This window comes from Mesoplodon mirus (genome assembly GCF_964341445.2).
Source record: "Mesoplodon mirus genome assembly, chromosome: 15".
Lineage (NCBI taxonomy): Eukaryota > Metazoa > Chordata > Mammalia > Artiodactyla > Ziphiidae > Mesoplodon > Mesoplodon mirus.
In genome coordinates, this window is record NC_138991.1 from 24021303 (window position 1) to 24048910 (window position 27608).

The 27608-nt window shown below is 44.1% G+C and overlaps 1 protein-coding gene across 1 annotated transcript; it reads left to right on the plus strand.

The window, feature by feature from the left end:
- Positions 1 to 2164: 2164 nt before the first annotated feature.
- On the plus strand, positions 2165 to 27402 carry LOC309817261 (ER degradation-enhancing alpha-mannosidase-like protein 2). The gene is made up of 11 exons (XM_082645402.1): positions 2165 to 2373; positions 2582 to 2692; positions 4855 to 4894; positions 6874 to 6979; positions 9668 to 9793; positions 11766 to 11977; positions 14168 to 14309; positions 15943 to 16067; positions 21396 to 21540; positions 24331 to 24452; positions 26840 to 27402. The coding sequence occupies exons 1-11, from the start codon at positions 2267 to 2269 to the stop codon at positions 27338 to 27340; spliced, it is 1737 nt and encodes a 578-aa protein (XP_082501528.1). The 5' UTR covers positions 2165 to 2266; the 3' UTR covers positions 27341 to 27402.
- The last annotated feature ends 206 nt before the right edge of the window (positions 27403 to 27608 follow it).

Sequence of the window (27608 nt, forward strand, 5' to 3'; positions counted from 1 at the left end):
CCTGCATCGGCAGGCGGACTCTCAACCACTGCACCACCAGGGAAGCCTGGAAGAATTAATATTTTTAAATGGCCGTACTACCCCAGGCAATCTATAGATTCAGTGCAATCCCTATCAATCTACCAATGGCATTTTTCACAGAACGAGAGCAAATAATCTTAAACATTGTATGGAAACACGAAAGACCCTGGATAACCAAAACAATCTTGAGAAAGAACAGAGCTGGAGGAATCATTTGCTTTGACTTCAGATAATACTACAAAGCTACAGTAATCAAAATAGTATGCTGCTGGCATAAAAACAGAGACATAGATCCATGGAACAGAATAGAGAGCCCAGAAATAAACCCACACACTTATGGTCAATTAATCTATGACAAAGGAGGCAAGAATATACAATGGAGAAAAGGCAGTTTCTTTAGTAAGTGGTGCTGGGAAAACTGGACACTTACATGTAAAAGAATGAATTAGAACATTCTCTAACACCACATACAAAAATAAACTCAAAATGGATTAAAAACATAAATGTAAGACCTGAAACCATAACACTCCTAGAATAAATCATAGGCAGAACATTCTTTGACATAAATCACAGCAATATTTTTTTGGATCAGTCTCCTATAGCAAAGGAAATAAAAGCAAAAATAAACAAATAGGACTTAATCAAACGTAAAAGCTTTTGCATAGCAAAGAAAACCATCGAGAAAACAAAAAGACAACCTACTGAATGGGAGAAAATATTTGCCAATGATATGACCAATAAGCAGTTAATATCCAAAATATATAAACAGCTCATACAACTCAATGTCAAAAAAAACAAACAACCCAGTTAAAAAATGGGCAGATCTGAATAGACATTTCTCCAAAGAGGACATGCAGATTGCCAACAGGCACATGGAAAGATGCTGAACAATGCTAATCATCAGGGAAATGCAAATGAAAACCACAGTGAGATATCACCTCACACCCGAAGGAGTGGCTATCTTCAAAAAGACCACAAATAACAAATGTTGGCAAGGATGTGGAAAAAAAGGAACCTCTGTAAACTCTTGGTAGGAATGTAAATTGGTACAGCCACTGTGAAAACAGTATGGAGGTTTCTCAAAAAAACAAAAATAGAACTACCAAATGACCCAGCAATTCCACTTCTGGGTATATATCTGAAAAAAACAAAAACACTAATTCAAAAAGATACATGCACCCCAATGTTCATAGCAGTATTATTTGCATTTGCCAAGTTATGGAAGCAAGCTAAGTGTCCATCACAGATGACTGGATAAAGAAGATGTGGTATATGTATTCAATGGAATACTACTCAGTCATAAAAAAGAATGAAACTTTTGCCATTTGCAACAACTTCGATGGACTTGGAGGGCATTATGCTAAGTGAAATAAGTCAGACAAAGACAAATACTGTATGATACCACTTATATGTGGTATCTAAAAAAACCCAATAAACTAGTGACTATAAGAAAAAAGAAACAGACTCAGATATAGAGAACAAACTAGTGGTTACCAGTGGGGAGAGGGAAGGGGGGAGGGGCAACATAAGTGTAGGGGATTAAGAGGTACAAACTATTACATATCAAATAAGCTACAGGGATATATTGTATAGCACAGGGAATATAGCCAATATTTTATAATAACTATAAATGGAGTTATAAACTTTATAGATTGTGAATCACTATACTGTACACCTGTAACATATAATACTGCACATCAACTATACTTAAATAAAAATAATTTAAGAAAGCTTTTAAAAATGCTGTTGCTGGGCTTCCCTGGTGGCGCAGTGGTTGAGAGTCCGCCTGCCGATGCAGGGGACACGGGTTCGTGCCCCGGTCTGGGAAGATCCCACATGCTGAGGAGCGGCTAGGCCCGTGAGCCATAGCCGCTGAGCCTGCGCGTCCGGAGCCTGTGATCCGCAACGGGAGAGGCCACAACAGTGAGAGGCCCGCGTACCGCAAAAAAAAAAAAAAAAAAAAAAATGCTGTTGCTAAAACATTAATTAATAATAGTAGCTGTACTAGTCACTATCTTTTAAGATACGTTGATCCCCGCTTCAGAGACTACATATCCCAAGATGCTCTTTGCTTGGGTTCCACCGCCCATTCCATTCTGGGGCTTGTAGTCCGGAAGTGAGTGGATGATTCATCGGTCCGCAGGCGCAGTGCTCCTAATTCCCGGAAGAACCAGCAGAGGATCGCAGGATGTGCGGGTGGCTGCGGCTGCTGCTGCAGCGGCGGCGCTGACAGGGCACGCGCTCTATGCCTTTCCGGCTGCTCGTCCCGTTTGGCCTCCTGTGTGCGCTGCTGCCCCTGCACCATGGTGCGCCCGGCCCGGATGGCACCGCGCCCGACCCCGCCCACTACAGGTGAAGGGGGTCAGGCTCCCCGCCCTTCCATAGTTGGGGAATGGGAATCCCAGACCTGGTCCCTTCCTCATTCCCTCCATCCCAGATCCCCCACCCTGACCTGCTGGGACCCCGCCACTGGGCTCCTCGCAGAAATCAGGTGGTGATTACCATTTTCCGCCCTAATTCTTGTCCTTTCCTCTGCCTTATTTCTCGTACCCCGCACCAGGGAGCGAGTCAAGGCCATGTTCTACCACGCCTACGACAGCTACCTGGAGAATGCCTTTCCCTACGACGAGCTGCGACCTCTCACCTGTGACGGGCACGACACCTGGGGCAGGTAGTGCGAGCGGAGGAGCAAGGAGGCGGCCTGGGTCTGGCAGTCCGGTCCTAGTCGGGCGGGTATGCTGGAACTGGTGGCTTCATGATCTCACCGTTCCAGAAAAACCTCCTAGCCAGGGTGGGGTCGCATTCCCCCCAATTCAGGCCAGCACCACCAGGATCCACCCAGCCTCCTGGAAAGTTGGATTCCCATAGTGGAAAAAGGCTGGGTTAGCCTGGTGGTCTGGACCTCCGGGCTCTGGCCACAGCAGTGACAGACACCAGCTGTTGGGACTTGGGCAAATCTCTGGAGGCTTAGGATATGTGGAAGGGCTTCAGAAAGTCAGAAGACCCAACCCCTTCATGTTATAAGTGGGCAAACAGGCCTAGGAGGGGATGTAACTCTCCTAAACATGAAATTTCAGAGCCTTTGTTGTTAGTGTAACTGAAACCCACTTCCCCCATTACCCTCACACCCCTGACTGCTTCTTGAGATCTCAGCTCAAACTGTCACCTTAGCATCAGTTCCCCTAAATACCCACCCCGTACAGGTCACTCTCACAAACCACCCTTTTTGTTTTCTTCGTAGCACTTCTCACGCTTATACTGTCATTTTCACTTATGTGTTAGTTTGTCTTTCTCACTTCCACTAGAATAAAAATCTGTGAGAGATGGAATTCTCTGTCTTGTTCCTTGCTGAGTAAGTGAAGAATCATTGCATTTAGCTGAAGCTAACCTTGATTAAACACTGTGCTAAGCATTTTACTTGTGTCATCTCATTTAATTAACACCCCTAGGAGTTAATTGCTGTTATCTCTGTTTTACAAATGAATATGCTAAGGACTGGAGAAATTAAGCTCAACACAAATTGTGCTGGTTTTCGTTTTTTAGTTGAAAAAAGTAATACAAGTAAATGGCAAATTCAAGCAGTACAATATCATATAATAAAATAAATATCTCCCATACCCTAGAACTCCAACCACTGTTAACTTTCTTGTGCATCCTTCCAGAAGGATTTTTGGTTTATACCATCATATAGGTATGTATATGTGTATCTTTTTTTTTTTTTTTTTTTTAAGGAATTTTGCCTTTTTTAAAAAATTATTTATTTATTTATGGCTGTGTTGGCTCCTCGTTTCTGTGTGAGGGCTTTCTCTAGTTGTGGCAAGCGGGGGCCAATCCTCATCGCGGCGCGCGGGCCTCTCACTATCGCGGCCTCTCGTTGCAGAGCACAGGCTCCAGATGCGCAAGCTCAGCAATTGTGGCTCACGGGGCCAGTCGCTCCGCGGCATGCGGGATCCTCCCAGACCAGGGCTCGAACCCGTGTCCCCTGCATTGGCAGGCAGACTCTCAACCACTGCGCCACCAGGGAAGCCCCTATATGTGTATCTTTTAAAATAACCTTTTAAAGGTGAAACTTATATAAAATGCACCCATTTTAAGTGTGTAGTAACCACCATCACAGGATAGAGAACATTTCTGTCACACTGGAAAGTTCCCTGGTGGTCCTTTATAGTTAATCCCTCCACCACCACTGGCCCAAAAAACCACTGATCTGCTTTCTGTCTCTTTTTGAAAAATGCAGTTAGAATACGACACACGACACTGCCTATTCTGTACCTTGTCTTTTTCATTTAACTATATAATTTGAATGTCTTCCCCTTAGCCCATAGAACTCTTGATAACAATCTTTTTGACCACCTCATAGTTTCGCATTGTTTGAATGTATTACAATTTGGTTAATCACTTCAACTGGTATACATTTGGGTTATTTCTAGCTTTTTGCTGTTCTAAAAACAATATTGCCATGAGCATTCTCAAGGCTACAGTTCTGTGCACTGCGAGATAAATTCTTAGATGTAGAAAGCCTGCGCTCTGAGCTACAATCTTATACTGCCTCCCTATGGTGGAGAAGAATGCCAGAGAATATAGGCAATGTGTTTAATTGCAGTCGAGCTATTTGCATAAGATGTTATACATCAGCCCACCTCCCAGGTATGTTAAATGGGTCAGAGGTTCCCGGCGATTTTCACGATGGCTTCTCTGTTGTGATTTCAAGTGGGATGGCAGAGGCATCGCTGTGCTTCACTTATTAGTTTTTGGGGTCTCTGATCTGGCGCAGCCTTAATAACTGGTGTTTGATTTTCTTACTAAGCAGCTGGGGTTTTTGTCCTTTTACAGTTTTTCTCTGACTCTTATTGATGCCCTGGACACCTTGTTGGTAAGTGTCTCATCTGTCCCTTTTCCTCTCCAACATTGCATGACCAATATCCTTCTTCTTTTGGTAGCTTGACTGTGGGTGAAAAATGAATTCTTCACCTGGGCTTTTTATTTTCATCTTTCATTTTGATCTTTAATTTGGGGGCATTGGAAAGCCAGTGGAATTTTTTCAAGAAAAGGGTAGGAAATGAGATTCCTGTTTTGAGAAGATCACTGGCTACAATGTGGAGAAAGATTCATGTCATCATTTAACAAACATTTTTTGAGTAATTGCTTCATGCGCTGGGGGAGTGCAGGAATGAGTGAGGCTCCTGCCTATGCAAAGATTCTTATAATGTGGAAAGAACTAGATGCCCTAAGAGTTGTGGGGATAAACTTGCTGGAGTCTTTTAAAGGAGGAAGAGGTTAATTTCAGCTGGAGGAATCAAAGGATTCCTAGAGAAGGTGACGTTTAGATAATCGAAGATAGGTTGGATTTGGAAATGGGAAGACATAGGGTGAGATTTCTGGTAGAGGGAACAGCATGTCTGAGGGCAGAAAATCAGGGAATAGTGGGTACTGAAGTCGACAGAAGAACAGTGAGAGACATGGTTAGAAGGATAGATTAGGTCTAAATCATAGAGGCCTTTGAATGCTGAGATAGTCAGGATTGTTTCGGCTGCAAGTGATCAAACTGATTTAGACAGGAAGGAAATTTACTGAGTCAGATAACTAAAAAGTCCAGGTAAAGACTGACCTCAAACCCAGCTGGTTCCAGACATTTAAATAACATAATTAGGAATCTCTTTCTCCATCTCTTATTTCTGCTTTCTTTGCTGGCTGTATTCTCAGGCTCTCCTTAAGCTGGCAGGGTAGCCAATGGTAACTCCAGACTCACATCCCACTCTTTTAGTAACCTGTGTGTGGAGAGAATTAGTCCTTTTCCATTAATTCCGTGGACTGAGTCTCACTGATCTGGCTTGGGTTACACATCTATCCCTGAATGAATCAGTTGGCCAAGGGATATAGTACGTTGGCTGGTCCAGGTGTAGTGCCCATTCTTGCAGCTGAAGGGATGGAGTCACCTTCTTTAAATTACAGGAGTGACTGTGGAAGAAGGGTGATTCCTCAAGGGAAAATTGGAACACTGATATCAGAATAAAAGGCATCAGGATTGCATTTGACTGATGGTTTAAACAAAAGGGTTTAATTTTCTCAAGTATAAGAAAATCTGAATGAAGGTAATTTCTAGCATTGGATCAGCTGCTCAACTGTGCCATCAGAGACCCCATGCTCTTTGTATCCTTCCATTCTACCATCATTAGTATACTGACTTTCATTCTCATGCTTAGTACCTCATGGCCTAAGATGGCTACCACAGCTCCAGAAATCAAGTCTGCTTTCAAAGCAGAAAGAAAAAGAGTAAAAGCCACGCCAATTGTGTCTTGTCCCTTTCTATTAGGAAAACAGGAGCTTTCTGAGAAGTGCCCCTAGTAGACTTTACAAAGCTCAGAATAGACTGGGTAACACAAGCACCCAGTAGCAAATGAGACTGAGAAAGCAAATATGTGGATTTCTAGCCTCTATGGCTGGGAGCTACAAGGGTAAAGAAGATTGAGAATCAATGTTGGGCCAACCAACCTGCAGTATTTTCCATAAGGATGAATGTGACAAGGTTAAAAACAATAAATATCCACTGTAAATGTCAAGCTAAGATTTCCTTATGTGGTCTACAGTCTTTATATTGGTTTCATTTAAATGAGTACATAAAAATTCTTAAATTGATACCAAAGAATTTACTTTACCAGTCTCTTGATACTGGGTCTGTGTGATTTCCAGCTCTCAGTGTTTTCTCCTGTTACCAGCAGTCCTAGAACAGAAACTATAGGTCTGAAGTTGAATAAGTGGGAGTCACACCAGCATAGGATCCTAGACTCTGAATCTAGCGTCTTCAGTGCCTACAAGCCTAGAGCCTCACTGTCAGGTCTCTCTTTCCTTCAGATTTTGGGGAATGTCTCAGAATTCCAAAGAGTGGTTGAAGTGCTCCAGGACAACGTGGACTTTGATATTGATGTGAACGCCTCTGTGTTTGAAACCAACATCCGAGGTGAGGGCTGCCTTCTAGGGCCCTTGGAAGAAAGGAGAATGTGGAATTTTGGCTTCTGTGTAAACCAAGAGGTGATAAATGGGATCTTAAGCGCCAGCCTTGCCAGGGCACTTGGCTCAAACCAGATTGACAGAGCTCTGGTTGGGTAGGGAGGTCTCGGGATCCCTCATCAGTTTCAGACATGAAAGTGAGCAGGGGACAGAGAAAAGACTGAAAAGAAATATGCCAGGATTACTCACATATTTAACATATATTTGGTACCAGGCTTTCAGCCAAGAGCAAGAGAGATGTAATCCTTGCCTTCTTGTAGCTTATTGCCTATTGAAAGTTTGTTAGAACTTTCTGCATTGTTGATGGAAATGTTTTATATCTGTGTTGTCCAGTCCAGTAGCCACTAGCTACATGTGGCTATTGAACATTTGAAAGGTGCCTACTGCAACTGAAGAACTGAATTTTTAATTTCATTTAATTTTAATGGATTTAAATTTAAATAGTGACATGTGGTTACTAATTACTGTATTACATAGTGCAAGTCTAGGGTATTAGTTTCCAAACCTGGCTGCCCATCAGAAGCATTTGGGACATTTAAAAAAGTTCAGCTATGTAGACTCCACTCTAAATCTAATGAATTGGGATCTCTGGGTTGGGTCCTACAGTCAGTATTTTTAGCAGGTTCCCAATGAATCTTTTTTTTTAATGAATCATTCATTTTACTGAGGTAAATTTACATATACTGAAATGCACAGATCTACACATTTCAATGAATTTTGACCAAGTGATTCTTTTTTAAAAATTAATTAATTAATTAACTAATTTGTTTATTTTTTTTGGCTGCGTTGGGTCTTTGTTGCTGCGGGTGGGCTTTTTCTAGTCGCGGCGAGTGGGGACTACTCTTCGTTGCAGTGCACGGGCTTCTCATTGCAGTGGCTTCTCTTTGTTGCGGAGCACGGGCTCTGTGCACATGGGCTTTAGTAATTGTGACTCGTGGGCTTAGTTGCTCCGCGACATGTGAGATCTTCCTGCACCAGGGTTCAAACCTGTGTCCCCTGCATTGGTAGACGGGTCCTTAACCACTGAGCCACTGGAGAAGTCCCTTATTTATTTGTTTGTTTGTTTGTTTGTTTTTTAACATCTTTATTGGAGTATAATTGCTTTACAGTGGTGTGTTTCTGCTTTATAACAAAGTGAATCAGTCATGCATGTACATATGTTCCCATATCTCTTCCCTCTTGTGTCTCCCTCCCTCCCACCCTCGCTATCCCACCCCTCTAGGTGGTCACAAACCACCAAGCTGATCTTCCTGTGCTATGCGGCTGCTTCCCACTAGCTATCTGTTTTACATTTGGTAGTGTATATATGTCCATGCCTCTCTCTCGCTTTGTCACAGCTTACCATTCCCCCTCCCCATATCCTCAAGTCCATTCTCTAGTAGGTCTGTGTCTTTATTCCCGTCTTACCCCTAGGTTCTTCATGACCCTTTTTTTCTTTTTCTTTTTTCTTAGATTCCACATATATGTGTTAGCATACTGTATTTGTTTTTCTCTTTCTGACTTACTTCACTCTGTATGACAGACTCTAGGTCCATCCACCTCACTACAAATAACTCAATTTCGTTTCCTTTTATGGCTGAGTAATATTCCATTGTATATATGTGCCACATCTTCTTTATCCATTCATCTGATGATGGACACTTAGGTTGCTTCCATGTCCAGGCTATTGTAAATAGAGCTGCAATGAACATTTTGGTACATGACTCTTTTTGAATTATGGTTTTCTCAGGGTATATGCCCAGTAGTGGGATTGCTGGGTTGTATGGTAGTTCTATTTTTAGTTTTTTAAGGAACCTCCATACTGTTCTCCATAGTGACTGTATCAATTTACATTCCCACCAACAGTGCAAGAGGGTTCCCTTTTCTCCATACCCTCTCCAGCATTTATTGTTTCTAGATTTTTTGATGATGGCCATTCTGACCGGTGTGAGGTGATATCTCATTGTAGTTTTGATTTGCATTTCTCTAATGATTAATGATATTGAGCATTCTTTCATGTGTTTGTTGGCAATCTGTATATCTTCTTTGGAGAAATGTCTGTTTAGGTCTTCTGCCCATTTTTGGATTGGGTTGTTTGTTTTTTTGTTATTGATCTGTATGAGCTGCTTGTAAATTTTGGAGATTAATCCTTTGTCAGTTGCTTCATTTGCAAATATTTTCTCCCATTCTGAGGGTTGTCTTTTGGTCTTGTTTATGGTTTCCTTTGCTGTGCAAAAGCTTTTTTTTTTTTTTTTTTTTTTGCGGTACGCGGGCCTCTCACTGTTGTGGCCTCTCCCGTTGCGGATCACAGGCTCCGGACGCGCAGGCTCAGCGGCCATGGCTCACGGGCCCAGCCGCTCCACGGCATGTGGGATCTTCCCAGACCGGGGCATGAACCCGTGTCCCCGGTATTGGCTGGCGGACTATCAACCACTACACCACCAGGGAAGCCCGATAACCATTATTTTTGTGACCCACCAAGAGAAAAAGAAACTTCATGAACTTAACACTGTACAGTGTGGGAGGTTAAGGACTCTTCTTTTGCTACGTGGCTCCAGCCCCTTCCCAGTGAGCCACTGAACAGAGCATTAGGTTTAATTTGTACAAGGGAAAGACTGGTCCTTAGGATTCTGACACTTGCTTTTTGTACCATCTGCAGTAGTAGGAGGACTTCTGTCTGCTCACCTGCTATCAAAGAGGGCCGGGGTAGAAGTGGAGGCTGGATGGCCCTGCTCGGGACCTCTCCTGAGGATGGCTGAGGAGGCGGCCCGGAAACTCCTCCCAGGTAAGACCCGCATGGAGATGGGGCAGAGGTGAAGTCCGGTAGGTCCTGCTGCTCTTGCTGGAGAAGAGGGTGGCTGTGCAGAATTATTTGCTCGTGTTGCTCACCCAAACACTTGGTATTTCTACCTCTTGGCGCCCACCCTGGAAATCAGGAGAGTCCCTGGCATTTTGAGGGCTAGACTAGGATGGCTGAGCTGACCTCATTAATGTTTTGTGAGGAGCGCTGAAGGCCAGCCTGGTGGCTGGAAGGCTCTTGCCCTTATTTGAGTGAGTGCTTTTGCCCCCTCCCAGGCCCACACGCCACTGGAATGAAAGGGTTCCAGAGAAGAGCCTTGGTCTGAGCATTCGGAACCCCTGGTTCTGGACTCGGCTCTGACAACCAATAGCTTGACCAAGCCGCTCTTCCTCTCCTTGGTTCAATCTCCCAGTCTATCAAATGGGAGTCATAATTCCTGCCTCCCCCTGGGGAGACGTAAAATGAGGTCAGAGAGGAGAAAGTTCTTGGAGAACCTCAAACACCAATGAGACACGAGAGGGACTTGTTTTGTAGCTGAGCCATGTCCAGGGCTGCAGGCCAAGCTGCAGTGTTTGTCCAGAGGGGCAGTAGCTGGGCTCGGCAGCATCAGCGAGACGCTGTGTTCTCTTCAGGGTGTGGTGGAGGCTCTGAGAGCTGTTCACACCCAAACACGTTACACTGTGCTTTCCACCAGCCTCTTGGCCATCTCACTTCTCCCCTTCACCCAGGACTTGCCTCTCATCCTTGGGGAAGAGCTGAGGAGAGTGAGCGAACTGGGTTCAGGTCTCACTCACGGCCTGAATGTCTCCTTACAAGCGTCATGTCCTGTGTGACTCATCCCTGGAGGGGAACTCTGTCTGGTTGCTCCCTTCATTTTTTTGTATTGAGAAATATACATATTGAAAAGTGCATTCACGCTGAGAAACAGGATTTTGTCACCTCCCCACCCCCTTTTTAATACTGCCTGACTTCTCTGAACTATCCCTTTGGGCCCTTCTTGCTTGTGACTTGAATCCTCCTTGCTTACCACTCATGTCTGCCAGATAGCAAGTTTCTCTTCTTACAGTAAAGTTGCTGGGCCTTGTGGTTCTTGGAAGTTTTGACAACTTTGTTCACAGTTTGGTGACGCACAGGCTGCTTTGGGGTTGTTTGACCTTTCAGCCTGGAGAGGAAATCTCTGCCTCTGACTTGCTGTCTAGTTCCTTGCCTTGACTTGGAAGGCACTGGGGTGAGGTGGACAGGGCACTGGGCCCGTTGCGGGGGGGGGAAGGGAGTGGGCACGTGATAGTCATTCCCATCCCAGCTCCGTTTGGCTCTCTCTGTGATCTTTGAGTCACTTCTTTACAAGCCTGACCTTTCTTACCTGTGAATTGAGGGTTGGACCACATTGGCAGTTTCGTGGTTTATATCCTTTTTAAAAAAAAACAACATAGCCCCTGAAACTCTTTATTTAGAGCAGAGATCTTAAACTGGCTGCTCTGGGACTGCTTACAGTCTTCAGATGTGTTTCATTTGGTCAGGATGGTGTTTTAAGAAGTAGATGAATGGCTTTTTCATTGTGCCACCAGCTCCCCCACTGCCTATGGCTTAAGCCCTGCCTGCTTCACACTAAGTTACTTGCCTGGCCTCTGAGGCATCATATAAAATAAGTGAAAGTAGAGCTGCTCTAGCTAAAGTGAGCATGTGTGGAGTGTGATACCCCAGGGCACAGCCCGCTGCTTCCCTGCTCACCACAGGCAAGAGCCCAAGGCATGAGGAGCAGTGTTTGACAGCATCTGGGTTAGGTGGCCACTGAGGGCCCTCCAGTTGTGACATTTATCCTTCTCTGGCTCAGTCTCTGGCAGATCACCCAGGAGACAAAAGGGAAGTGCTGGCCAAGGCCTCAGGCTTTGGTCCTGTGTCCGCCCATGCCCACCTCCCCGCTCCTATCTGGGGTCTTAATTTTGCGATTGTTCAGCCTTTCAGACCCCCACTGGCATGCCGTATGGAACGGTGAACTTGCTTCACGGCGTGAACCCGGGAGAGACTCCTGTCACCTGCACAGCAGGGATCGGGACCTTCATCGTGGAATTTGCCACCCTGAGCAGCCTCACCGGTGACCCTGTGTTCGAAGATGTGGCCAGAGTGGCCTTGATGCGCCTCTGGGAGAGCCGGTCAGATATTGGGCTGGTAGGTCCGCTGCCACTCTTCCTGTCTAGCTCAAGTTGGCCACCTTGTCCCCTGCTTATGAGGCTCAGGGCTCTGAGCAGCAAGTTGCAGTCCAGCCGAAGGAAACTAAGGGTGACCTCAGGAGTGGTCCAATACTTAGGCTCACAACACCGAAAGTAGACCAAGCCTCCAGTTCATGCTTTGGCACAGAGGGGAGGAGAGCATGAGAGCACATCCTCTGGCAGGAAAAGGGGCCATGATAAGCTCTGGCTCCTTGAGCTTCTCTGATTTCTAGGGAATGGGTCGTATGCTTCATGCCCCTGACTCACTCGGTGACCTTAGATCGTCAGCCTGTCTGGCCCTCATTTTTACATATTTTTGTCTGTAAAACTGTGTTTCTTAGAACCAGAAGATTTGAGAGATGTTGAATGGCTGTTCCATGAGAAAATGATTACTGGTCAGTTAAATTTGGGCAACACTATAAATAGTGTCCTTTTTTTTTGGAGAGTCATAATGAACATGAGCAAGTTAAAGGTTATGAAATCCTATGATAAATTCATCTATTTAACTTTGCTTAACTCGACGTTTCACAAGCTTATTTGACCCCAGAGCTTTTCTTTCCCCTCCAAACCTACTCACCTATGGAAACTTAACACACCTTGGGCCAGATCATCTCTAAGGTCGGTTTCGGCTCCTAAACTAGATGATCCAGTGAAACTAACAGTAATTGAGCCAAAGCTGTCCAGGAAATAGCACTAGATTTAGTCAGAACCGAGACTGAGCCCCAGCCTTACTATGTTGAAACTGTGTGACCCTGGACAAGTCACTCAACCTTTCTGATCCGCAGTTACTTCAGCAATAATACTGATGGATTAATACCTCCTTGCTGAATCATTATGACTTATAAAGACTGTGTTGTCCGAAAGTGATTCAGGTGGAGGCACGTTTTATGCAAAGTCTGGTTCTAAGTCAGCTTGAAAAGTGAAACTTGTGTGAGGACTCCTTGACAGTCCCTTAAGAAGGTGCCACTCTGGAGACCTAGAATAACTCCCTTAGTGTCCGACACAGGAAGTTTTTTCTCCAGCTCGGGAGCCATAGTGGCTCCATGACCACCCTGCCCACATCCTCTCAGCCCTTTATCATTTCCGTGCACACTGGCCTGTCTTCCAGTTGCCATCACCCATGTCTCTTTGGCTACGGGCCTTTTCTGGTGCCTGGATCCTGCTCTGCTTGCCCTTGGCTGGAAACGCCAGGTCTTAAATGCTACCCCAGAGCAGTTCTCAATCAGTGGCTGATACTGATGGGAGTTTATGGACAATCACCCTTGTTCCCCGGCCCTCGGGTGGGACCGTGCTGAGGCTCGTGCTCTACACTGACTCCCAGAGCTGCCCGGTGGGATGGAGCTCCGTTTCCCATGGTGGTAACTTGCCTGACAGCACACCCTTTATGGGCTGCCTCCCTGCCCTGCCTCACTTTTTCCCTCCTCTTCCAGAGTTTCCAGGGACTCACCTTCCAAATCAACTACTTCCTGTCTTCCTTGCTGGGGCTCTGCCCAAACTAACACAGGACAATTAACTGTTTCTTTGAATGAGTACCAGGCGAAGTTATCAGCTTCCATCGGGGTCTAAGTTATATGGACAACATATCTCTTCATTTAGATCTTTAAAATTTATTTTTAAATGGTTCACAAGTCAAAGGATACAAAAAAGTACCCAGTGACATCTGTGACCCGTCCTCCAGCTACCCAGTTCCTCTCCTTACAAGCAACTACTCTATCAGTTTCTTGGATGTCCTTCCCAAGTTGATTTATAGAAATACGGAAAGTATATCTTAGGTCTTTAGACACTGGAATCGCATGCAGATTCTCAGGCTGAGAAGTCTGAGACAGACTGTGGGAACAACACGTTCTCATCTCCCAGCTCACACTCTAGACAGGGCATGAACACTCCAAGTCATTGTTCTTTTTTCAGTTTTTGACCAGTGTGTATAATTAAGGCCTCCTAAATGTGCATGAGATATGTCTCCACTGTACATATATGCAAGAGAGCTGGCCATGATCCAGCCTTGCCCCCAACCCTGTACCCCGATAGCCTGCATGTCTCCCAAGAAGCACTGGGGTGCCTGCCTTGTATCTCACGGGACACTCAGGGGTGTGGGGACATCCTTGTTTGGTCTTGGGTCCTCCTTTGACACCACATGTCTCTCTCCTAGGTCGGCAACCACATCGACGTGCTCACTGGCAAGTGGGTGGCCCAGGACGCGGGCATCGGGGCTGGCGTGGACTCCTACTTTGAGTACCTGGTAAAAGGAGCCATCCTGCTTCAGGATAAGAAGCTCATGGCCATGTTCCTAGGTAAAAATGGCAGGGTAAGGGGGTTTTTCCCCATGGTTTTCCCTATTGACATGTAGTCTATTTATAAACTTTCAGTTGCTCCCAAGTGCCTACAGAATCAGCTCTGCATTCAAAACCACCATGGACTTACACTGCCCACTTGAGGCCCACTACACCTTTTCATGCCTTCCTGCAAGAGCCAGCTGAACCATGCTGGCTTCTCTGTATGCAGCCCTGGATTTTTTATTTCCTGGCCATTGCACATGGTGTTTCCTTTGCCTAAAATACCTTTTTTCCTGCCTTTATGTGTCCAAATTCTGTTCACCTGTTAAGGCCCAGCTTAAATGTCACTTTGCCCAGGAAATAGCTTGACTCTTCCTTAGAATTTAGGGCCTTCAGCATCTTTTTTTTTTTTTTTTTTTTTTTTAATATATAAATTTATTTATTTATTTTGGCTGCGTTGGGTTTTCGTTGCTGCGCGCGGGCTTTCTCTAGTTGTGACAAGCCGGGGCTACTGTTCGTTGTGGTGCACGGGCTTCTCATTGCAGTGGCTTCTCTTGTTGCGGAGCATGGGCTCTAGGCACACGTGCTTCAGTAGTTGTGGCATGTGGGCTCAGTAGTTGTGGCTCGCGGGCTCTAGAGTGCAGGCTCAGTAGTTGTGGTGCATGGGCTTAGTTGCTCCATGGCATGTGGGATCTTCCCAAACCAGAGCTCGAACCCGTGTCCCCTGCATTGGCAGGTGGATTCTTAGCCACTGCGCCACCAGGGAAGCCCAGCATCATTTTTGCAGTCAGCTGTCATCACAGTTATAGCTCTTCTAACTGAGTGCAGCATCCAGGCCTTATTCATCTGTAGTCCCCACAGTGCTTTGCAGGAGGCAGCTGTAGATTAATGCCTGTTGAATAAAAGCAGTTTACCCTTCAGGCCCTTAGACACTAGTAGTAATGATATTGAGGAATTGTTGGGCACCTAATAATAATTATAGCTACCATTCACTTATTCAGCAAATATTTACTGAGTACCATTGATGTGTTAAGTTTTGTGCCAAGCACTGAACATGGACTATTTCATTTCATCCTTACAACACTGTTTGAGATTGTCTTATTTATTTGCATGTTTTTGGTACTTTGTTCATTCAGATAATGCTTATTGTGCATACTTATTATGTACTATCTTCATGTTGGGGATTCTGCAATCAACAAAACAAAGTCCTAGCTCTCATAGATTTACAGTCTAGGGGGAGTTATAAGTTCAAGTTCCCACTAGAATGCCAGCTCCCTGAGGGCTGGACTTTGTCTTATTTGCCACCCCCCAGGCACTCAGTGAATATTGTTGAGTGAATAAATGACTGCACAGTCCCATGAGGTATATAACATTACTCTCCTCACTTTACAGATAATAAGACTGAGGCTTAAGAGGGAAAAACTCCCCTGAGGTCACAGCTAACAAGTGGTAAAGCTGGAGCTGGAATTTGAGCCTGGAAGTTTGCCTCCAGAACCCATGCTCCTTCCTCTGTGCCTCCTTGCATCCTAGTCTGCTTTGAGGCTGGGCCACCCTAGGGTCTTGCAAATGTTTAAGTCCATCCTTCTGTTGCCAAAGCCTGCTTTTTGTGTCCCTCATCACTGATGTGTCCATCATTTTATCTCCTCTGCAGAATATAACAAAGCCATTCGGAATTACACCCGCTTCGATGACTGGTACCTGTGGGTGCAGATGTACAAGGGGACTGTGTCCATGCCAGTCTTCCAGTCTCTGGAGGCCTACTGGCCTGGTCTTCAGGTAGGAACGATCAGAGAGGGTGGTCCTTTTTCTATGGAACCGACAAAGCAAGCTCATTCTAATGTATGAGTCAAAAAAGTGCTCGAGTACTTTTTTTCTGGAGGGGTGGATTGGGGATGGGAGAGGAGCTTAGGGTGAGACAGATTTAAAGTTCTGCCAAACTGAATTTTCCAAGGGGAGCTTTAAGGTGTCAGGAACTGAACTTCCAGCTTGCTGTGGAATGTTGTACCACTTAAAGTAGACAGGGCGGTAATAGCCATTGGCAATGACCATTTCTCCACTGGACACTTCTGTCACGAATCCTCATTCTTGACAGCGGGCCTAGGAAAGGGCGTGACAGCAGCTGGGGCTGCTCTGTCTGCCATCATTATGTGTCTCCATTACATGGCCTAATAGAGTTGCAGCTGGAAGGGATCTTAGAGCCCATCTAATCCATTCCTTATGTGTCCTAAAATATTTTTAATATTTTTATAAACAACTTCTTTTTCATCTTAAGAAATTAAGAAAAGGTAGTAACATGTAGATGGTGGTAAATTTTTGAAGCACAACAAGGAATACAATGATAAGTCTCAAGCCCCCACCCTCAGATTCTCTCCCCAATCCAGCCCTTGTTGTCAGTTTTCTGTACCTCTTTCCAGATATCCATATACATAGATATATGCATATTTATAGCCCCCTTTTTTCTTTACATAAATAGGAACATTTTTATTCTTTTTCACTGAATGTATCTCGGAGATCATTCTTTATTGATACATAAAGATCAATTTTACTTTTTTAAACAGTTGCATATATTCCATTGAATAGATATATTGTCATTTATTTAACTTGTTCCCCATTGTATACTTTTAGCCAACCCTCTCATTTGATAGATGGGGAAAGAAGCTCAGAGAGAACTTGTTGATAACATTAAATATTGGTCCAACTCTTCTAAGATCTTCAAATTTAGTTGAGTGTCCCCTAAAAGAATTTGAAAAATTATAGAGCCCCATGCATGTTTTTAATCTTATGAGTTTAAATAGTTGCATACCATTCCTTTTTCTCCTCCAACTCATATTTCCATTCTACCACTCCATCAGGATTTTATCCTAATTATTATATTTTATGCTGAAAGCATTTTATTGTTCACCCTATCATATGTCTCTGTGACAAAATTTGTTCATACATAGAAATTTAAAATCTTTTTAAATTTCCCGTGATCATAAGCTCTGAGTATTAAATTTGTTTTCTTCTGGATTTAGTTATCATTAGTATGTAACTGATTAAAACCACATTTATAGCTTGCAATTTTTGATGATTATAAACCTGAAAGCAATTTTTTGGAAGTGCATTTCTTAATGAGATATTTGGGGCTTTTTAAAGTTTTTAAGTAGTTCATGTATTTGTGCATGAATAATACATATTGCTAAAACAGAGCACGGTTAAGCATCAGTTTTATTCCTGCTTTTCATGTTTTTAGATGTAAGTGCCGAGGAGCCTATGCACATAAATAAGTAGATGGAGATGGAAGGAGTTTGATATCGTAATATCATTCAGTTCTTTGAAATCATTGAGTTAATAGATTGAACCATATCAAATTGCCAGCATCAACCATTTTTGACCTGCAAATGTGGCAGTATTTTATGGTTCACTCTTTATATGGTTAAAAAAAAATCACAAATGATCTGTCATCAAAAATTATTTTTAATAATGTCTCTGCTGACAACTTGACCAGTTCCTCTTTCAATTTTCTGAAGGCAAAGAATTGAAAGCCATCTGATTTGCAGAAGGATTTGTTACCCAGTGGTTAGAGCCATTCATTTTTCTCAACACCTACACTAATATTTTAAATTTAACCGAGTTCAGTGCTCAGGACATTTTTATATCCAAGAACGATGTTCTGCAGTAAGGCTGCAGATTGTTGGTGGGTACACCTTGCTTTTATAAGATGGTAGAAGGACAGTTGTGGAAGAGATAGAATGGGTAGCCTGCCTTTGTGTTGTAAGCATCTTTTCAAGCAGATCCATTTTAGGAAAATTAAGGATCAGGAAATCTATTTCCTTAAAACTATTTGTGACTACATTCCTCTTGGAAAACCTGTTTGTACCACCCAGCCATACAACTGATCACACCCTTTGACTTTGCATGATTCTGTTTCTATGCATGTTCCTCAAGAAAATAATTGACCAGGGAAAGATGCAACCTGTACATGGATATTCCCAGCAGCAAAGTTCATGACAAAGAAAAACTAGAAATGGTCCAAATGCCCAGTAATGGAAGAAAAAGAAATGATTGTATTTTTTTCTTTTTTTTTTATTGTGATAAAATACACATAACATAAAATTTACCATGTTAACCATTTTGAGTGTACAGTTCAGTGGTATTTATGTTCATGTTGTGCAGCCATCACCACCATCCATCCCCATAACTCTCTTCACCTTGTAAGACTGAAATTCTATACCTTTTAAACAATAACTCCCCATTCTCTCCTCTCCTAGCCCCTGACAACCATCATTACTATTTTGTTTAACATCTTTATTGGAGTTTAATTGCTTTACAATGGTGTGGTAGTTCCTGCTTTATAACAAAGTGTATCAGCTATACATACGCATATCTCCCCATATCTCCTCCCTCTTGCGTCTCCCTCCCTCCCACCCTCCCTATCCCACCCCTCTAGGTGTTCACAAAGCACCGAGCTGATCTCCCTGTGCTATGCAGCTGCTTCCCACTAGCTATCTGTTTTACATTTGGTAGTGTATATATGTCCATGCTGCTCTCTCACTTCATCCCAGCTTACCCTTCCCCCTCCCTGTATCCTCAGGTCCATTCTCTACGGATGCGTCTTTATTCCTGTCCTGTCCCTGGGTTCTTCAGAACCTTTTTTTTTTTTTTTTAGATTCCACATATATGTGTTAGCATACGGTATTTGTTTTTCTCTTTCTGACTTACTTCACTCTGTAAGACAGTCTCTAGGTCCATCCACCTCACTACAAATAACTCAATTTCATTTCTTTTTATGGCTGAGTAATATTCCATTGTATACATATACCACATCTGCTTTATCCATTCGTCTGTTGGTGGACACTTAGTTTGCTTCCATGTCCTGGCTATTGTAAATAGAGCTGCAATGAACATTGTGGTACATGACTCTTTTTGAATTATGGTTTTCTCAGGTATGTGCCCAGCAGTGGCATTGCTGGGTCATACCACCATTATGTTTTGTGTCTTTATGATTTTCACTACTCCAGGTATCTCATATCAGTGGAATCATACAGTATTTGTCTTGTGACTGGCTTATTTCATTTAGCATAATGTCCCTCAAGTTTCCTGCTTGTAGCATGTGTCAGAATTTCCTTCTTTTTAAGGCTGAATAATATTCCTTTGTATGTATATACCACACTTTGCCATCTTGGTTTGTATAGGATTTGTGTGCTTTGTGTGTGGCACTTTTCCTGCTTTAAGAAGGGGTCCTGGGGTTATTTCTCTATGAGGTTATAATAACACTAATAGCTAACATTTAGCTGACAGTCTGAATGGCACAAAGAGGTGATAAATATTTATGAAAGAATGATTTATGTGCTGGGCATTTTACACAGAATCATCACAACACACCGAAATAAACGATGTTTCATAGATGAAGAAAGGAGGCTTATAGACATTAAATTTGTTCATTTACTCAACAAATATTTGAGTGCCTGCTGTATTCCAGGCCCTGTCCTCATGAAGTTTATAGAGGGCGAGACACAAAGAAAAGCTTAGACAAATTCATAAAATAATAAGTTGCAATGAAGGAAACAAATTAGAGGCTAAAAGAGAGAATGTTGGATGGGGACTTACTTTAGATAAGAAGACCTCTCAGAAGTGGTGATGCTCGAGCTGATATGTGAAGAACTGGGGTGGGGGACGATGTTCCAGGCAGAGGAAACATGATGTGTGAAGGTCCCGAGGCAGGAAAGAGTTGAGTGTTTATCAGAGACAAAAGCAGCATGGCCACAGTCCAGGGAAGGGAAAGATCGGTCAATGGAAAGTCAGCAGTGGCCAGATTGCTCAGGGCCTTGAGGGCCATGGTGAGGTGTCTTGACCTTAAGCTGAACCTGTGGAAAGCCACTGAGTAAGACAGTTACTCTGGCTGCCTTGGGAAGAGTGGACTGGAGAAGACAAGTGGTAGGACCAGTGAGGAGGCCTTTGAGGTCATCCCAGTGCAAGATGCAGGTGAACAGGTGGTGGCTCTGGAGATAAAGAGAAAAATCTTGATGTTTTAGAGAGAGAGAATTGATAGGAGTTGCTGATGGAATGGATGTGGGGGTGGGGGAAGAGGGAGGAGTCAAGGATGGCCAGCAGGTATCTGGCCAGAGTGGAATCAGTGGAAGGTGGTGCCGTTTACTGAAAAGGGAGAGAGGTGAGAGGAGGGAGGCAGCTTTGCGGGAGAGTGAAGGGACCGATAGTTTTGTTTGGAAACTGTCAAGTTTGTTCTATCCTTGAGACATCCAGTGGAGATGTCAAGAAGGTCAGCTGTTTCCCTGTGAGCTTACACTAATATGAGTAGCTACATAGAAGCACCTAGTAAAATTACAAGTGCATATATTCTCAGATTCAGCAATCCCAGCTCTGGAACTGTATCTTAGACACACTTCACATATGTCTGAGGTGACATATGTATGGGGTTATTTATTGTAGCATTGATTATTGTAGCAAATAGCAAAAGATTGGAACCAAGCCAACTAGCTATCAATAGGGAACTAATTAAATTGCGGTCCAAGCAATGGAATACTATGCAACTGTATAAATAGGAGGAGGGAGTGCTTTATGTACTTACATGGAAAAATTGAGATGTATTGTTAAATGAATAAAGGAAGCTACAGAAAAGTATATTTAATAAGCTGTATTTAATGTGGTGGAAATAATACATACTCATACATCTTTGCTTATGTTTACAAACTAATGCAAAATGGTTATTTGCTGGGGGGTAGGGTGTGAGTGAGATTAAGTACAATCAATCTTTTTCTTATTCTTAGAATTTTGAATCAGATGGCTGACTTACCTACTTAAAAACAGTTAGTAGCCAGTATTGACTGAGCACGTACTGGTAGGCAGGGACATTGTATACAGCCTCTGTCCCTCATAACAATGTAAAATATATGTTGTATTTTGCATGCTAGAGACGAGGCTCAGAGAAGTGAAGTGTCTGGTTTGAGGCAGCACACTGAGTAAATGGCCGACTCTGGGTTTGATCGCAGGTCTTTTTGGCTCCAAAGCCTTTGCTTCCTCTTTTCCCTGAGGTTGTGTGTGGGGTTTTGTATGTGGGTTTCCTGCCTGGTGGCTGCTTGCCTGACAACCATTTCTCTCCTACAGACCCTCATTGGGGACATTGACAATGCCATGAGGACCTTCCTCAACTACTACACCGTCTGGAAGCAGTTTGGGGGGCTCCCGGAATTCTACAACATTCCTCAGGGATATACAGTGGAGAAGCGAGAGGGTTACCCGCTTCGACCGGGTAAGCAGCATCTCTGGCCCACTGCCAGCCCACAGGCTCTGATTCTCAGAACCCCAACCCCTCGCATTTCTGTGAGGCTCCATGCCTCACAAGTGCTCACAGCTCCATTTTTTTTCCCATCTGCTTCTTCCAGTGGCTCTGGATGGTCTTCCTTCTAGGAATTATTTATCCCTCTTACTTTCAGAGAAGGAGACGGAAGCCTGGTGGGTTGAAATGGCCTGCCCAAGGCTGTTAAGTATAGGAGCTAGGACTGGAACCCAGGTCTCCTAATTACATCTTATGCTCTTTCAAACCCAGACGAGCAAGTGAGATGGAAAAAGCCAGGCTGATGCCTTTTGAGTTCTTGCCATTGGGATTTCAGATGTGTAGGCAAACTTCGTTAAGTCAGTGGGTCAGGTCAGATAAGTTGTGCATCTATGGAACGTTAGAACTTTGGAATGGACCTTAGGAGTGAATCATCTCTTCTCGTCCGCCTCCCCACTTGCAGGTCAGCAGTCAAGATGTAGAGAAGAAAGGGACAACACACTTGATAACTCTTCTAAGTTCCTTTCCAGCTCCGATCTTCTGACTCACTGAAGGAAAGTTAAACATTGTGAGGAGAGGAAGGGAAAGGGGGACAGAGGAAGGAAGCTGAGTCAGCACAGTCATCTCCCCTCGCCCCCAAAATAGGTTACGTTCCCATTGTTTTAGACTCTTCCCACCTGAATGCCTTTTAGCTGTGGGATGGGCCTTCTAATGGGTTCTGCCCATCCTGCCATCCTCGGCTCCACTTCCTTCCTCCTCTAACCCTGTAGTCCCCTAAGTGATTGCTGTAGGTAGGAGTCTTGGAGGAGAACCAGAAGCAGAAGTAAAGCGGCAACTGGAAGGAGCAAATTAGTCACTTTTGACTCCTTAGAGGCTGCTATTTTTAGTATTTCTCATGCATTTATTTTCATGGCATTTTTTTTTAAGAGAAAATACTCAGATGGTATTGGATCCCATGTTACCAATAGATAAAATGAAGACAGAGATTGGGACTAAATGTAAGACTTAGACATGTGCATTCTCAAGGTTAGAGGGAACCTGAGAGGTCTTCTAATCGAAATCCCCCTGCAATAGCCCTGTCAAGTGGTTATCTCATCTTTGTTTGATTACCACCAGTGACAGGGGGCTCACTACTTAAGGAGGCAACATGTTTTGTTTGCAGGAATGCTCAGTGGAAAGTAAGGCACACAGCCAGGAATCCAGAAATGTCTTAGACCAGTCACCCTTCCTATCCCCAAAACAATAGCAAATGGGAGATAAGGTACTATTCTATAATTAGATTGGCCAGTCCCTGACGCTCTGGTGCATGTATCCGATCAGCAGTGCTGGAGCACAGAACCTAGCCTAAAAGCCTCTGAAGGGCTTAACCTCCACCTAAGTCCAAATCTAAACCTTGGACTGTCACCCTCTTCTAGAGAGTTGGCTAGATATACAGGAAATTAAAGCATTTACTAGCATATGCAGGCCCATGTGTGAGGAAGAGAAAACAAGAAACAAGATGCTTGGCCCTGGGCACTGAGTCAGCCAGCTGTGAGAAGCATAAGGAGAGGCTTCCCATGAGGACACCATCTTTTCTGTCTTTGAACACACACAGTGTGTTCATCTACCAGTACATGTGCCCCAATCTTTGCTTAGAATATGAGTGATTAGATTAGCCAGTGTCTAGAGGCCTGTGGGGTAAACGAAGAGAGAAGTAGGAGAAAACTGGAGAGATAGGCAGCGATCTTTTCTCCAAAAATAAGTAATGGAGTTTGCAGTAATAAATCAAAAGGGAGAAAAGTACTGACCAAAGGCTAGGAGGAAACAGGATGTAAAACTTCAGGAGGAGACGTTGGTGTAGGGAGGGGAGAGGTGTTCTTTCCTCTCTGAGAAAAAAGAGGTGAAGAAGTAGGAACGTCTGTTGAACTGTAGCTTTTGCCTACTGGGCCCACCCTAGAAATCACATCTTTTCCATAACAGCTCTCCAGATATCTGAAAGCAACAAACACATTTTGCTGTTTTCTTTTCTCTGGAATAAATATTCCCATCTGGTCCAATTCCTGTTGGCTAGTTGGCAAATATTCATCTTATGATGGAGCCCATGTCTGAACGCCAAATTCCAGTTGTGGTGTAGAACAGGGCAAGACTGTTGCCTTGTTCTGGGCACAGAGAACTGATGGCTGCATCTTTGCTTGATTGAAAGTTGATTCTTGAGTATCTTAACCTTTATCTTTTGGCCTATCCCATCTTGGAAAGGGCCTTGTAATGACAGGCTCATACTCTTTTAAGTTTTAGGATTAGGTCAGGCTGTAAGTGACAGAGACAAAGTAGTAGCTTAGATAAAATAGAAATTTATTTCTCTCTGGTTTTCTGGCCTTACATGACTCTCTTTGGTGGCAGGGACCTTAATCCCACACCTGCCTGCTGGGAATAGTTGTTAGTCTAGGTGCCCATGTGCTTGGATAAAGTTAGCTCTTCTGTTACTAAGGAAGAAGGAGGGAACAGATATTGGGAGATAGGCAGCAGCCTCTGCCACCTTCCCTATCCCAGAACCTGGCTGCCTGTCTCTCCCTTGAGATGGGATTCCATGGTCCACTAAGTCCACTAAGCTTCAGACTGGGTATATTGGCTCTGAAGATTCAATATTGAGTGAGTTGTCCCATGTTCCCCCTAGTTGGGACCCTGTGGACATGGTGTGGAGAGGAGGAATCTCTCACTGGCCCAGGCAGTCCCCAAGCCTTCTCTGCTCAGCCACTGGGTGAGGAAGGTCTGCTTTGAACTTTGCAGAACTCATTGAGAGCGCCATGTACCTCTACCGTGCCACGGGGGACCCCACCCTCTTAGAACTCGGAAGAGATGCTGTGGAATCCATCGAAAAAATCAGCAAGGTGGAATGTGGATTTGCCACAGTAAGTGTTTCCACGGGCCCAAGAATTGGGAAATGTCTCCCCCTGCTGCTAAAGAGCCTCTGGAATATTAGCACTGGAAGGGACCTTAGAGATATAAGCAATGCCTTTATTTTATAGATGGGGAGACTGAGGAGCAGAGAGCCTTGCTAAAGGTCACAGAGCTAGTAGAGGTGGAGCTAGGATTAGTGCCCAGGGGTCTTGACTCCATGCCCTTGGCGTTCTCCCCGCTTCAGAGATCCTTTAGCTGTCGGAATAGGCTACTTGGCAAGGGTGAATATTGTGAAACATTTTGCGAGAAGGCCTGTAAAATGGATTCTAGAAGGGAATTACAGAGTCCCATAGCCTTATTTGCAAACCCAGGGATCCTTAATGGAACAGCTGTACTGGTCTCACAGATATTTACTGAGTGTCTTTCACTGGCCTGGCGCTGTGCTAGGCCAAGGGTTACAGCAATGAAGAAAGACCAAACCCCTGAGCTGACCTTTTAGTAGAAAAAACAAAGAATGTGTATCTGGAAGACAGAAAGAAGGCCAGTGTGGCTGGAGGGCGTGAGCAAGGAGGAAAGTGGGAGGAGATACAGCCCCAGAAGTAGGCAGGGGCTAGATCGGGCAGGGCTTTGTATGAGGCGTGGGGAAGAGTTTGGCTTTTGTTCTGCTTGGAATGATAAGCCTTGGGAGGATTTACAGCAGAGCAGTGATATGCTCTGATTTGTATTTTAGAAAGATCACTCTGGCTGCTTTGTGGAGAATGGATTGAAAGGGTCAAGGATGAGAGCCATGTCACATCCTTAGAGGACCCAGGCAGGCAAGACAGAAATAAAGAGTGGTTACAGACATGTAAAAACCAAATATGTAAGCAAATAGCCTGGAAGCCTATTTGCCAAAAAGCCTACGGAGGTTTTTTTTAGGGTAAGGAAATAAAAACAAACAAAAAACTTCTTTTTCAAAAAGTTGTAATGTGATTAGATTCTATAAGTAAAACATAGATACATGTTTTTAAAGAAAAGACCTATATGTGTAGGAGAAATATAAAGCAATGGTATGTTTTAGTTTCTAATATGTTGTATTTTGTGAAAAGCCAAAGTGGATGAGTCCATTGGGCCCTTAGGAACTCTTGACTTATTTCCATGAAAGTGAAGTCTTTTGGAGCCCTTCCAAGGCGAATGATGGGAACAGGCAACTGACTCTTTGGCCTTTGGCAAACAGGGCAAGAGAATAATAATTCTTGGTACATCAAGTCCATGTTTTAGTCACATTTTTTTTGGTGTAAAATAGATGTCTACTGAGAATTAGTTTTGTTTAAGAAAATGTATTTCTAATTCTGAGAAGCTAAAATAAATGTTTGTAGCAAGTAAACTTACTCATCCCTGACTGTAAACTCAGTATGAATTTCTCTTCATAAAGACTCCTAATTAGTTGTTTACAAGAGCAAAAAACTTGGTAACCACCTTAATGTCTGTCAAGGGAGGATTAGCTAAGTGAATGATGCTACATTTTTACATCATTAAAAAGGGAATGATTAGGGCCTCCCTGGTGGCGCAGTGGTTGAGAGTCCGCCTGCCGATGCAGGGGATACGGGTTCGTGCCCCGGTCTGGGAGGATCCCATATGCCGCGGAGCGGCTGGGCCCGTGAGCCATGGCCGCTGAGCCTGTGCGTCCGGAGCCTGTGCTCCGCAACGGGAGAGGCCACAACAGTGAGAGGCCCGCGTACAGCAAAAAAAAAAAAAAAAAAAAAAAAAAAAAAAGGGAATGATTAGATCAATGTTTAGAGTCACAAAAGGGTAAGATAAAGGGGATAGGAGATTGTTGTATCATGTAGGGGGGCCAGGGAAGACCATTCCGATGAGGTAGCGTTTGAGCAGAGACCTGAAGGAAGTGAAAGAGTGGGAGGGCATCTGAAGGAGGAGTGCTCCAGGTTGCAAGGACACCAATGAAAAGAACCGGGTTGGGCATGTGCTTGTTCACAGAACAGAAAGGCCATGTGGCTGGACCTGTGAGAACCAGGGAGAGAGCAGGAAGAGATGAGGTCAGGGAGGGAGCAGAAGCCAGATCACCAAGGACCTGTTAGACCACGATAAGGACTTTGATTTTAGTCTGTGGGCAATGGGATGTCAACAGAGGGTTTTCCGTGAAGGAGTGACAGGTAAGATTTATGATATAAATGTACTTTAGGGTAAGGATGGAAGCAGGAAGCCCAGTTGAAAATTGTGATAACCTGGCTGAGAGGTGATGATGGCTGGGAAAGGGGCAAAGTTCTGAAAAGTTAAGTGATTTGCCCAAAGGCCTGCAGTCACCTAGTGGCAGAGCGGGAATGCCTGACAGGGTCCCCTGACCCTTTCTGCTGTACTGTGATGCTGGTCTGACTTGCTTCCCTCCCCCACGTGGCAGATCAAAGATCTGCGAGACCACAAGCTTGACAACCGCATGGAGTCTTTCTTCCTGGCTGAGACCGTGAAATACCTCTACCTGCTGTTTGACCCGACCAACTTCATCCACAACAATGGCTCCACCTTCGATGCGGTGATAACCCCCTACGGGGAGTGCATCCTGGGGGCCGGGGGTTACATCTTCAACACAGAAGCGCACCCCATTGACCCCGCCGCCCTGCACTGTTGCCGGAGGCTGAAGGAAGAGCAGTGGGAAGTGGAAGATCTGATGAGGGAATTCTACTCTCTCAAACGGAATAGGTCGAGATTTCAGAAAAAAACTATGAGCTCAGGGCCATGGGAACCCCCAACAGGGCCAGGAACATTGTCCTCCCCTGAAAACTATGACCGGGCAAGGGAGAAGAAGCCCACCAAGCAGAAAATCCCACTTCTCAGCTGCCCTAGTCAGCCCTTTACCTCAAAGTTGGCATTACTGGGACAGGTTTTCCTAGATTCCTCATAACCACTGGATGATACTTTGTTTTTGAAACTAAACTATAACAATAAATCTGCTTTTGATGATCATGGTTTTCTATTTTACATATTGGATCATTTCATGAGATTTCATTCAAAGAAAGGGTTCATGGCTAAAAACAATTGCGAATCCAGTTTGTTTTTCTCATACAGTTGGAGAAACAGCTAAACATAAAAGACTCCCGGGGTTGATAATTGAATCTCCCTTCCTTTCAAAGTTCCCATTTTCTGGAGGGTGTTATAAATGTATTTGTTAG